This window comes from Crotalus tigris, unplaced genomic scaffold (genome assembly GCF_016545835.1).
Source record: "Crotalus tigris isolate CLP2741 ecotype Arizona unplaced genomic scaffold, ASM1654583v1 scf7180000024379.1109085, whole genome shotgun sequence".
Lineage (NCBI taxonomy): Eukaryota > Metazoa > Chordata > Lepidosauria > Squamata > Viperidae > Crotalus > Crotalus tigris.
This window is the reverse complement of record NW_024100549.1, coordinates 648,709-663,001: the sequence shown is the minus strand read 5'-3', so window position 1 is coordinate 663,001 and position 14,293 is coordinate 648,709. Positions and strand designations below refer to the sequence as shown.

Sequence of the window (14,293 nt, the reverse complement as noted above, 5' to 3'; positions counted from 1 at the left end):
TGTCGTATCCCTCACCCTCTGTTGAGAGACCAGTTGCCTCTTGAAAAAGCACCTTTGGGACAACCATGACCTGGACAACTGAGAATCTCCATTATCATGCATAGTTATTGTTTTATTTATTTATATTCCATCTTTATTATTTTTACAAATAATTCAAGGCAGTGAATGTGCACTCCTTCCTCCTCCCATTTTCCCCATAACAACCCTGTGGGGTGGGCTGGGCTGGGCTGAGAGAAATGTATTGGCCTGAAGTCCCCCAGCTGGCTTTCGTGCTAAGTTGGGACTAAAACTCATGATCTCCCATTTTCTAGTTTGGTGCCTTAACCACTAGACTAAACTGACTCATGGAAGACCTAGGGAAGGAACTCTTAGAGGTACCTTTTAAAGTTTTGCTTTCTCAGTGAATTGTCTTGATAAGCCTTAGCCTCAAAAACTGATAATATTCTAAATAGCTAGGTTGTGTCAGACAGAGGGACCAGTTATTGGGCAAGGCAATTTGGAGCTTATCCTTCACTTGTGAGTCCCATAAAAGATTATCGTCTGAATTGCATCAACAAAGCTAGAAGGCAACAGCAATGGGAATGAGGCAATGCTGCTTTGCCCAAGAAACCAAATCCCTCTGGGCCAAAGAAAGGAGTTATCTGAAGGCTTAGATTCAGTGGTTTTTCTACAAGATAGCCATTTGTGATTCATAACAGAGTCAATGAGATCTTTTGACAGAATGCTACTTAATGCAATCAGAAAGAGGTAGAACAATAGGCATAATTAGAAGGAAGTATCTGATAGAATCCAGCTAAGATTATTTGAGCAGCTATTTAAGACAACTGCTGCACTATTCAAATCAAGCTATTGGACCAAAGGTGAAATAATTCCCATACATGAAGGACTGAATCTTTTCTGGCCCCATTAATATTCAAAGCAACATACTTGGTTTCCTCTTTTGAGGTAAAATCTCAGTCTTGTCACTAGTTAGCAGAGAAAGTCCTGCTCTCAATAGTAACGTTCCTAATGTTCCAAAAATAGGATGTCCATAGTTTTAGGTTACTATTGTGTTTTGCTCAAATTATAAGCACCATTAAAACAAATGTAGACTGTAATGTATTCTGTAAATTTCATAAATATGTTAATGATGCATTCATTTTAAGTTCATTTATGTTTTAAGTGTATTAAGTTCATATTTAATTTATTTCAATGTGTCCTCAAAAATCTGCTTTTTCCTCCAGTTTCAGAATGTCTGCAAATTTCATTTCTCTAAACCTAATCCTGACAAACTAACCATCAGTCTGCAAAAGTTACAAAGGGATCTGCTCTGCTCCTATACAACAGTGGTGGCAAACCTATGGCACGCGTGCCAGAGGCAGCACCCAGAGCCCTCTCTGTGGGCACCCACAACGTTGCTCCAGCCCCGCCTCCCCCCTCTCCTCACTAGCAGTCCCCCGGAGGAAAGTTGCCCCCAAGCGTAGCCCATGCAGAGCAGCACAGCCAAGGACATGGCAGCTGGGCAGCGGGAACAAGACTCCACCATCATGTCCCATTACGCGCAGTTGATGCTGCGGGGCGCAGGCGGAGGGGGGCTGCCATGCTGCTGCTGGGCCACCTGGGTGATCTGTGGCAGGCCGTGGAGGCGGTGGGTGGCCCTATGGGCAGGTGGGGCACGGGGATGGAATGGGGTGGGCAGGGGGTGGAGTGGAGGGGGGGCAGGGCCAGATTTGGGGCACTCGGTCTCTAAAAGGTTCGCCATCACTGCTATACAACTATGGTAGAATATGATAATCTTTAGTGAATGTATTTCAAGCTTTGTAGGCCTTACACATAACAGTAATAAATCTGTTGTTCAGAGGACAGGTTAAATCTACTTTTAATGCACACGTTCAGTCAGAATATAGCACACTTGAGCAACCTGCAGACTAGTCAGAAATATTGTCAGCATACAGACCTACACAACCAGAATAATGAACAAAGATCCCATGCCTCCCTATGTCCTAGGATAAAAAGGATGAACTGCAAGCAATGTATACTAAACTGGGATATAGAGAATCTAGTCCATTGCCTACTATCCAATTCCCAAAGTAGATGCACAGCTATAATTACTGAGGGGAAAAACCAAGGAGACACATTGCATCATCTGCCTCACTAGCAGCCAAAGTGATTGAGGTACGTGTTCACCTTTGAACCTGTACACAGATACGTTGTTATTCTTGGCACTGGGAAACATTGAAGAATGTCCTCAACTGGGAAAGAATATAGCTCCAATGCAAAGCATAGAATTTATACACCAAGAATCAAATTGCAGATGATGTGAAAGACTATTGTTGGAAACTCTACGGCTGCAATGAAGAGGCTGCTTTATTTGTTTGTTTGCAAAATTTACTGGCTGCCCGTCTTATCACAGGGTAATTCTGGGCGGCTTACAAGCTTAAAAAGATAAAAATACAAAAGCTAAAATAAATAAAATACTGTACGTCCCAATTAAAAGATGGGGAGGGCGGGAGCAGGAGGGGGAATTTGTTGTTAATCTGCCAATCACCTCCGCCGAGTTACTCGCCGTTATACTAAATCAGTCTGTGACTAGATGATGCATACAGCGTAACTACATCTGAGGGTCTACGCTAAGGCAACTCGCCACGGCCAACTGGCCATGGGACAACTCGCTGTGGGACAATGTTTACACTAATATCGAATAAATAGTGAAAAAGAATCATTAAAGAAAGGATGCCAAAGGAGGAACAAAATGAAATGTGAATGACAAAATTAAAAAAAAAATTATTTTAAGTAATTAAATTGAATTGTTGTCCCGTGGCGAGTTGTCCATGTTGAGTTGTCCCGCAGTGAGTTGGCCGCAGCAAGATGGCTGCGGCGAGTTGTCCCATTCCGACATCAGAATGGGATTTAGTTTTGGGTTGGGATGTTGTGTGACCAGGTCAAATAGTTTGTTTACCGTAATTTATGATTTGGCAACACGAATGAATCCAGCCAATAAACCACGGTAACAAAATAATAGTTTTACCACAATATATGTCCTATATATCCTATATTCTGTTGTTTCATTATTTTTAATGAGACCCAGAAATGGTATTGTAAGTCTGTATGGAAAAGCATAACATATCGTAAGAATTTGAGATTACACCACCAAGTATAGAATCCTAATAAGAACCAAGTTTCCATTCTTCATCTCTTCCCTATCAGAAGACTCACTTGCTGTTTTGAGATGCAGCCGTGGGAGCATAAGGGAGAGAAAGCTTTGCAGTTCATATTTGCCTTAACACCTACCGAAGTGTCTCAATGATTTCGTGAGCAGCATCATGGTGTTTGTCCTGAAACAACAAAAAAAAAAACAGAAAAGAGGTGGCTTCAGGACATCTAGGAAGTGACATCATCTATGTTGGCTGTCAGTACAAGAGTCATTTGCTTTAATAAACATTGTTTGCAAATGCAGAGAAAGAAAACTTAACCTCCTTTATTAAAACATTATATCAACACAAGACAAATTCTATGCTTCCTATTTGTCCCCAACTAAGAATACATTTGTGTGAAAAGTATCCAGTTTATATCATCTACACAACACTAGATCAACCTATTGCAATCCTATCTCAGGGCACCACAGAATGATGAAAGCTATGCTAAATACTACCAGCTGCATTCAGTGGAACAGACAAGCTAGTTCCACTTCCAAAATAGAAGGAGGTCAATCCCTCCAAATCCATAGGCCAATTTTATTTCATTTCAGCATTTTGAAACAAAAGGGAATAATAAAGCTTCTTTATAATTCATCTTCAAATATTTTATGCAGCCATATCAAAAAAAACTATGTACTATTTTATACAGTAATATGCAAAAGTAGAAACCGATGCTTGTCATGTTGTCTCTATAGCAGTGGCCCTTAACCTTTTGGGCACCAGGGAATGTGAACTTGAGGGGGGGGGGGTTTCACACACTGCCTTGTACGCCGTGCATGTGCGAATGGGGTTTCGCTCATTTGCGCAGCCCAGTTTCTGCCATGCTGCAGATCAGTGGCGGTCTACAGCCCGGGGATTGGGGACCCTTGCTCTATAGCAGGGCTTTTCAACCTTTTCACCCATTGTACCATTTTTAGGATATTGCAATATCCAAGTACCACCAGTCCCCTAGCAAGATGTCAAAAACTTGATGAGCAAAAAAAAAAAAAAAAGGAAAAAGGTGATAAAGTACAGGTAGTCCTCGACTTACAACAGTTCGCTTAGTGATTGTTTGAAGTTACAATGGCACTGAAAAAAGTGCCCCCCAAGGCACAGCCGAGCAAGACACCCTGCCCACCCAGTGGCACTTTCATTCCCCTTCCCCGCTACCACTTTTCTAGGATGGTCGCGTACCACCTGCCAGGTGCCAATGTACCACAGGTGGTACCCGTACCACTGGTTGAAAAGCCCTGCTCTATAGAACATTCATATTTAGAAGAAGCCAATATCTGATTTCCAGATGCTAGGGAAAGACAGCAAGGGCAAGCTGTTGCATTTATATCCTTCTTGGGGCCATTGTGGAAAGCAGAAATCTAGATTAGTTGGATCCTTAGTCAAAACTAACAAGATTCTTGATGACTTCTGGGGAACGGTAAGGTGAAGACGCAGAGCCAATGACTGCAGCAAAGAACACAGAATTGGTGAGTAGATCCTTGGAACTTATTCAGATAAACAGAGGACAGGAGATTGCCCACATATACTTCAAACAGCTGCTCCTCATGAGGAGTCCATGAAGATAGCAATTTTCCCTGGATTGAGCATTGGGAGACAAAGGGATCCGCCTTCTTGCTTACAATCAAGACAGAGAGTTTTAAAGGATACTTAAATTCGCAGATCTCAATTTCTAATCACTTTCAGAAACCTCTCATTAATTACTTCTAAGCTATTAGAGAACAATGGGTTTGAAAACACCTGGCGACTCTACCTTCAATCCTGAATTAAAATAATAATAATAAACATATATATTTAAAGAAACTGAAATAAGCAGCAAAAAGCTAAATAAGTTTTTAATCTTAGAAAGTTATAAATTGTCTAAGGGGTCCAGGTAAAATTGGAGTATTGAAGCTTTTTCATAAGATCTTGGAATTAATTCTAAAATTACAAGCAGCTTCCCTGTTTTGGTTTTTACAAGACAAAGATAAGCAATTTCAGGATTTCAAAAATTGGATACTCAGGGAGCTAACATTTTTAGGTATAAGCTTATCAAATGTTGCAAAATGTTTAACAATGAAATATTGAAGGAAACTTTAAAGAAGAGAAACAAGACAATAGTAACCACAATTTCAACAATGACAGTAATATCTGTTTCTCGATTGTTGAAGAAATAACAAACATAAAACAAATTTCATCTGACAAAATAGAGACGGCATTGAAAGTGGATTTACAACTGACAGGGCAAGATAATGACTTAGAAAAGGGTGTTTCATTAGATTTTACAAAAGAAACTGGCTGAGGTTTTAAAATTTAAGAGGGAAATGCAAATGATAAACCAAGAGAGTGACTTAGATAACTTTTTCCTATTAGATTTAAAGAGGCTTGTTAGAGCTTTGAAATGTTCTGTGTGATGCAACAAAGAAGAAATGAAGAGAAACCAAATCCTACAACAATATCTGAATAAACTAAAAGTCAAGCCTTTTAGAAATAAAAGGAAAGAATGTAAAGTTGGTTTATTTGATCTAGGTCAGTGATGGCGAACCTTTTAGAGACCAAGTGCCCAAACTGCAACCCAAAACCCACTTATGTATCATCGGGTGCCGGGTGGGTGTGCCCCATTGGGTGGGCGTGCCCCATTGGGTGGGCGTGGCTGTGGTGGTAACGGCAGACTGGGTGGGACTAAAAAGTTCAATAAATCAATTCCAACTTTGCAAGATCTTTTTTTTTCCCTGAGAAGTTGAAATTGATTGATTGATTGACTGAACCTTTTTTTTTTTTGCACACGGTGGTGGACGCCTTAAGCGAAAAGGTTTTATAAAACCCAGCTGAAGGCCTAAGACTGGGGCCTTTGTGTTAGGGACTCGTTTGTCAATAAGGGCGGGTTTCCAAATGGCTGGTAGGCGGGAGGTATCATCTCGTTTATTCATGCTGTGTGGGTGTTTTTCTATCGCGATAGCTTCTCTAATTATTCTGTTATTAAAGTGTTCAGTTTTGGTGATACTTCTGGTCTTTAAAATGAGTCCCTAACACAAAGAATGACACCAGACCCACACTCACAAAAACCACACAGGATGTCACCACCACACATCCACGCAAAAAGCAAACCCAAACCCACACCAATGATGAGGCACGACCACAAACCAGAAGCCAGACCACAGCTGCATCATTAGCCACTTTAAACCCCTTCAATCCATACATGAAGCAAACTGACACCCACCATGAAGATGAGGCATGACCACGAATGCGAAGCCAAACAACAGCAATGCAGCTCACCATTTCAAATCCTCCTGCAACTCAGACTAACCCGAGCACAACAAAGCCCCCACCCAAACAGAACACTCCCCCATCCAATCAGAGCACAGCCAATCCCCCATCCAATCAGAGCACAGCCAAGCTCCTAACCAATCAGACCACACCTTCACCCAATCAGAACACAGCCAAGCTCCCATCTAATCAGTTCATACCCCCACTAGCAGTTAAAAGGAAGAAACAGCTACGATCACACATTGCTCCTAGAAGCAAGAAGCCGAAAACACCAGCCCGAAGATGACGAATGGAACTTCGTCGAAACGTCGCCAAGACACTTCCAATTTGACGCGGGAGAAAACCCGAATAACCAAAGACCTACGTACAAACACCCGCGAAAACCTCAGAAAACATATATATACTCCTCTATTATATTCTTTTCTCTTTTTTTCACTTTTTACTCTTTTCTATTCACTTCTCTTTCTTTAAAATTGTTTTACGTTAGATTTTACTATTATAATCAAAATTCTTAATAAAAACCGCGTCTCACAAAAACCCCACAATATAGTTCTAAAATTCTAATGCAAAAGAATAGCCCTTACTTATGAATCCTTCTCATTTCAACTATCCACTTTTAGTAACAAATAGAAATTAACACCTGGTCTCTTTACTGAATTCAAAAACATAGAAGCTACAGATAGAATCTGATTAAGCTTTCCATATTCCTAATGAATTCAAGACAATGATGAGATTAGAAATGGGAATATCTTGACTCACAAGAGTCTTTTAATTAGATGCTATACAACAGTGGTTCTCAACCTGTGGGTCGGGACCCCATTTGGGGTCGAACGACCATTTCACGGGGGTCGCCAAACAAGGCTGTCTGCCATTTTTCCCCCTTTTCTTTGGCCACGCCCCTGGCACCTGGTGATGTATAAGTGGTTGGGGGTCACCACAACATGGGGAACTGTATTATGGGGTCGCGGCATTAGAAAGGTTGAGAACCACTGCTATACAAGAATGTGAAGAATCTCAAATGTAAAAGCTTAAGAATTCAAACAATATGCTTAAAAATATTAGAAAGTTAAAAGAGGCATTTGTTTGATGGGAAAGTCTGCTTTCAAATGTTGTGTTCTTAGCCCTCTATATTTTCAGTTGATTTCAAATTCAAAACAAAAACATTATTTTTTTCCAAACCAGAACAGATTTTGAACCATTATCTAAAGTACTCATGAACTGAATTCATTATGCGGTATGCAGAACTTCACTGAAAATCTCCATCCTTTATGTATGCAGGACATATAGCTCCTCCTTCTGACTTTCTATTCATATATTGTGAATAACTCTAACAGATGATCATGTGAACAGCTGTATACAAAGACTTTCAGATAAACTGGAACCAAGCAGCATATGAGTCACATGAAAATCTCTGTAATGGTAGTACTATAAATAGCACTCTTATCATTTTCAAAATATTAAAATAGCGTTCTTTCAAAATTAGGAACGGGTATTAAGTGAGAAATTAATAAAAATCAATGTTTTTAAAAGTAATTGAGTTATATTATTTTTTATCTTAGAGATGTAACTATTACATTTCTTATAAAATAAACAGATGAGTATAACTAAAGATAAGGATATTGGCAATACATTTTATTTCTTAACAGAATCAGTATCCCTACAATTGAGATAAAGGCATTTTCCCCAGAGTAAAGGGCCATTTTGATCCTTTCTCAAATTTATTACTATTATTCCTAAGAAACATTAGCATTTCAATTTGATGAAAATGTTGCTTCAATCTGCCTAGGAAACCACACTTTTAAGACAAGCCAGCATTAGGTTCTTTATGGTATTCAAGTCAGAAAGCTTCCTGGATGAGTGGTGGAGAGCTTAATGGACAAGGAACACTGAGACTATCAACAAACTTTTGACTTGACAATAAGGTCATCTGGATACCATATTGCAGTGTTTCCCAAACTTGACAATTTTAAGGCATGTGGAATTCTGGGAGTTGAAGTCCTCATGCCTTAAAATTGTCAGGTTTGGGAAACACTGCCATATTGGATAGATGCGTTATTCTTTACTCAGCATTTTCTTTATGTGGATCACTACATTATTATTGAAAGCTTTTAGGAGCCAATAAATAAGGACTGGTAGCATGGTACTTACCAATGCTATGATAGAATTGTCCTCCCTTGGATATATCTACATCACCACAAAATTACATTAAAAAAAACATCCAAACCTAATGAGATGTTTGTGTTCAAAAGGGTCTGTTTGGATTAGACACATAAGCAAATAACTTCAGTTGTCTCCTTCGATTCTGGCTACATTTTAAAAAGTTTTTTTTTTCTCTTTTGAGACACATGATGCATATACATCTAAATAAACAGCTGTAGATGTCTTCTCTAATTCTGGCTACATTTTAAACATTATTTTTAATTCTGTTTTGCCAAATGTACTAGACTTCACTTGTACACTACTATGGATCAGATTTTAGGAACCATTACTTTAGGAAATACAGAATTAGAAATCTTAGTTTATTATTTGAATCAGACTTTTTAATTGCTCTGATTTAAATTAATTCATTCTATTATCAAAGATAAGCAAACTTCTAAAAAGTAGACTTTGGACCAAGGTCATCTTTCAAAGGTTCTAGTCCCAGTTCAGTTTAATACTGTACTGTATTTCCAAATACCCATCAAACAGCTCCCCTCCTCATCAAAGAATAGGCAGATTCTCCTAGGTGCAGACAGTATTCACATACTATTAAAATTCTGATTCCTGTAATCTATAACTGGGCAAAATGGTGCACCATAGAACAAGGTACCTGAAACTAGCTAACTTACAGAATACATCTAAAAATACAAGACACATCATAACTCCAATGGAAATGAAATTTGGCAAATTTTATAAAACATTTTATGACACAAAAATTATGATAAAACAGTTTATGAGCCCTGGTGGTGGAGTGGTTAGAAGGCAGTATTGCAGGCTAACTCTGTCCACTGCCAGGAGTTTGATCCTGACAGGCTCAAGGTTGACTCAGCCTTCCATCCTTCCAAGATCAGTAAAATGAGGACCCAGATTGTTGGGGGCAATACTGTAAGTTGATGTTGTAAACCATCCAGAGAGTGTTATAAAGCACTATGGGATGGTATACGGGTAGTCTGAATTACAGCCACAATTGAGCCCAAAACAAGACAGTTGTTAACTGAATTTTGCCCCATTTCCTGACCTTTCTTGCCACAGTTGTTAAGTGAATCACTGCAGTTGTTAACTTGGTACCATGGCTGTTAAGTGAATCTGGCTTCCCCATTGACTCTGCCTGTCAGAAGGTTGCAAATGGGGGTAACATGACCCGGGACACTACAACCATCATAAATACATGCCAGTTGCCAAATGTCCAAATTTTGATCATGTGACTATGAGAATGCTGCATTTTTCACACTCCAGTCGTAAGTGTGAAAAACCGCCGTTAAGTCGTTTTTCAGTGCCATTGTAACTTCGGTCACTAAATGAATGGTTGTAAGTTGAGGACCACCTGCATTTGGAGGGACTACAAGCCAATACTAGAGCTATAGTTTAGTTTGGGACGTTAAAAAAAAAAAAGCCATCCTGCAAAAAAGCAAAAATAGGCCATTTCCAAACTACTACAAGAAAACTGCACAGATGCCTCCAAGAATCTGAATTTCATTCAAAAGCTTTTTTTCCCCTTTCCTTTTTTTGCTGTTCTCAAGGGAAGAAATATATACTCCTCCTGTCCTAGAAGACATTCAGGGAAATAACCTTTTAGTCCCAGTGACTATGAAGAACCTACATCATTTCTCACCCTGCTTGCTTATCATTTCGAAAGGCTGGGGGGCATAATGGAAGGCTTTCACATATGGCCAGAAAGCAAGCCAAAAAACCCCCACTTCTATTTCCCATGCAAATGTTTTGAATGCCAGGGGTCAACTTCAGAAAATAGTTTCTGAGTCACTGAGGGAGATGGGGAGATCATTCAACCCTGTAAGAGTCATCTTACTCTTATTTTTTAAAAAAAAAATACTCACTTCTGATTCATCAGAAAAACCCTCCACGTCCCTTTTCAGGAAACCTGAAGGTGGGAGGCAGAGTCATACCCACTTCCCTTTGACACGAAAGCCAGTGGGAGGACTGCGTCTGGAACACCAAGACACCCTTCTCCCACAGCCTTAATTAGCCTTGCAGGGGAATACACATTTCACATCATCCTCCCAAGCTCTTAACAACCAACATCATGACACCAGCCTTTCCCTCTGTCAGCTAAGCAATTATGCAAATATTACTGTCTCTAGCAGTCTCGGTTTTTATCACTGTGATGCACATGTAGATTATCCAATAAACTCTCGATGCATGGAGAGTCATAAATTGCCTTTTAAAACTTTTTTTAAAGAAACTCCAACTATTACTCATCATTCCAACCCAACATGACTTCTAAGAAAATGAGAGCAGCAGACGAGAAAGCCAGTGTTGGACTACCACTGAGAGAATTTTGTTCAAATCTTCAGGCAGCCATGAAAATCTACCAGAGTAAACTTCCTCTCTTAAAACTATGCTACTATACAAGGAAAGGGGAGAGGGGGGAGGTAGGAAAAAAGGGAACTATTCACTGTCACAAGCTTTTTCAAAGAAGAATGACACATGATTATAATAAACAACTAGTTGGCTATTCTGGATAACTAGTGTCACAGTATTGATATTCCATTCTTTGCCACTGAAAAAATACTGTATTTCTAACAGACATTGCCAGTGTAATTAGCAACTCATATGAATCTGGAACTTGAAATCCTCCAGCATACAAACAAATCCTTGCTGGTAACTTAGTAGCAGAATGCCTTCTAGGCAAGCAAAGGTCCAAAGTTTAATATTCTGCTTCTCTGTTTTATAGCTCTTGCATTAGCAGAGCTGGTAGAAACTTTTCAGTGGTCTAGGACGGGTGTCAAACTCAATTTCACTGAGGGCCACATCAGCATTGCAGTTGCCCTCAGGGGGGCGGGTGGGTGTGGCCAGGGTGGGTGAGGTCTACTGGGTGGGCGTGGATGGAGTGGGTGTGGCCTACTGGTGGGTGTGGCCAGCTCTACATCGTTCACATCAAGGGTGCCTGTGGGGGCCTGGACAGGAGTGGGACAGATCTGAGGGTCTCTGGCAGAAGGGGGTGGGACTGGGGCAAGTGGCAAAGCATGGTCCACTGGAGGAGCCTCACCGTTCCTCTCAAGCCATGTGGCTAAGACTGAATGCGTTTCAGCATAGGTGGCCACCACAAAATTGTACACTGGCTCCCGGCTGGCCTGGACCAGGGCCAAGACAGTGGGGGCCATTTCCTCACTGTTTCCAGGATGGCTGCGCAGGCCACATGAAACCACTTCGGGGGCCGTATCCGGCCCCCAGGCCTTGTGTTTGACATGTCTGATCTAGGAGATCTGGTTAGATCAGGCTAGAGTCAACCATGATTAAGAAAAATAGTTTGCCACACTTAAAAAAAAACCTGGAAAATCTATGTTGTGTCTTATGTAATTTAGGTACAAGCTCCATCTTGCAAAATGACTATGTTATCAGAAACTGCTTTTCTGGCAAAGCAGAAAATTGTAAGATAGGACCGTGTATAAGGGGATATTCCTATAAGAAACTGAAATTTCTTCTCCAGTCTCCTGAGGTGTCCTGTTGCCAAAAAAATCAAACCTGGCCTTTTGTATGGAACACTCTCGTCACCTGCCACATATAACACAGGTAGTTTCCACTTTGCTGTCTAAGAAACAGGAAGAAATAGAGCAGTGAAACTAAAAGACATTTTGTTGACGTCAGAGAGCTAGGCTCCAAAACCACAGCAGACCCCTCTTCCCCTTGATGCCAAATAGCTTCTATACTAGAGGAGGAGAAGGGGGGAAGAGAGAGAATGAAAAATAAAGTCTCCATTTGACTACAGTACAATATTCCTCTAGTTGCTTTGGTTTCCAAGATTATTTTCCAAAAGGAAAAAAAAAAGATTTTGCACATTTCTGCTGCAATGGCTTGCCTTGTTCTCTCTTTCTGCAGCCATTTCAGTGCAATCTGAAAAAGGCTCCCAATGCTGGGAGTTTGATATTTGGATAGAAAATACTTCTTGACACAATTCTGTGGAACTCCCTGTCATGAGATATTGTGATGACAAAGGACTTAGGCAGATTTAAAAATGAATTAGACAGACAATATGAGAGCCAGTATGGTTTAGTAATTGAGATACCAGGCTAAAAACCAAGAGGCTGTGAATTCTAGTCTTGACTTAATCGTGAAAGCTAACTGGGTAGCAGTCACTTTGTGGCAGCTCAGCCCAACTCACAAGGTTGCTGTTGTTGTTGTTGTGGGGAAAATAGGACAAAAAAGGAGTATGTTTGCTGCCTTGAGTTATTTATAATAATAAAGGAGGGGGGAGGGAGGGGTGGGTTTGGGAGGGATTGGGTGAGGGTTGTTGGTTGTTTATTTGTAAAACTTTTAAAAAATTTTCAATAAAAAAAATAATAAAGGCAGGATAGAAATAAAGAAAATAAGTAAAATAAATATGGAGGACTAATTAACCTGGCAATGATTAGCCAAATCACTAAACAGATATTTCAGCTAGGAAGGCTGTGGACTTGTGAATTTTTCAAGAATATCTAGATTGCCTATTGTTGGAAACCAGATACTCTGATTCAGCAAAGATGTTATAGATTTATTTGGTGATCATAAAGACAGCCAGGATTGGACAATCACAATAGACTACTTTACATTACAACAACAACAGATTCTGAAATATGACAGATTCTAAGAAAGGATGCCACAGAACTGTCACATTCAAGATGAGATCCTATTAAACTAAATGTTCTGTCCTTGATAGATTGCTACCACCTCTACAAGAGCTTGAGTAGACTTACAAACTGAATGCACTCCATTCATCAGTAGGAACTATTTTGTGGGAAACCCAGTCAAACCAATTGCAGATAGTTGCCACGGAGCAACCGAAGCATATTAATTCCCCGGGGACTTGTAGCAGGCACCACAGCACAGCAAACATTTTATGGCTCACATCTTTAGTGAATAAAGGGAGAACAAAATTCTGAAATGCTTGCATTCATTTGTTTCTAAGAAGCAATGGATAGACAAATATAGTTCTCTAGATATCACTAACCTACTATAATGTTAATCACAGTAAAGAGACTTCTAGATTAGAGAAACCACTAGCCTGATCTTTTGGAGATGAAGGGAAAAGCTTCTGTGCACCAGGCCAGATTATATTTTGCCTAGCTAGTGGATTTTGTCTTTGCTGACTAGAAAGAGCCCTACAACAAAGAGTTTTTTTTTATTAACTACTTTCTAATCCTTTTAATTGGACTTTCTTCACTACATTGCACTGAGCAACCCTTCTCTACCTCATGCTTAGAAAAGTTTATCCTTGTATTTTTTGCTATATTTTTCTTTAAAATATGTGCCTCTGGCTTTGAAAAAAATCAAAATTTCAAACATTAGTAAACACTAATATACAGAAAGAAAACAATGTTTTATAATGATCACACCTTAAACAAAATATGTTCTGTGGAAATGATCCCAGTACTCTATAATAATAGAGATTCTAATGTACTACATACCTACTAAGAAGATCTGCAGAACTGAATAGCACTTACTCCCATGTATATTTACTTAGGATTACAGCCAAGTGGATAGCAATTACTGTAGGCTTTATACTGATATTCAAAATAAAGTAAAAAGCACACCAGTTGTGTGTGCACCTCTCTCACACATGAACAACTGCAGGCTCCATGGTCTCTGGGAATGGCAGGCAAAAATAGCTCACCCTCCTAAATAAGCAGGAAGTTTTAGAAACCAGATAACCAATGAGCCAAGATGACTTAAGGCCAATGATAGCA

The 14,293-nt window shown here is 39.8% G+C and overlaps 1 protein-coding gene across 8 annotated transcripts in view; it reads right to left on the bottom strand.

The window, feature by feature from the left end:
- DOT1L (DOT1 like histone lysine methyltransferase) overlaps positions 1–14,293 on the bottom strand; it is an 86,374-nt gene that overhangs the window by 66,535 nt on the left and 5,546 nt on the right. For 5 of the 8 annotated variants that reach the window (XM_039328505.1, XM_039328502.1, XM_039328503.1 and 2 more), the window contains exon 2: positions 3,271–3,314. The exons of 1 other annotated variant lie outside the window; for it this stretch is intronic. In XM_039328505.1, coding sequence (XP_039184439.1) covers positions 3,271–3,314 — 44 coding nt within the window. Of the gene's footprint in view, positions 1–3,195; positions 3,315–14,293 lie in introns of all 8 variants that reach the window. 2 more of the 8 variants (XM_039328507.1, XM_039328506.1) reach the window with 1 other exon arrangement.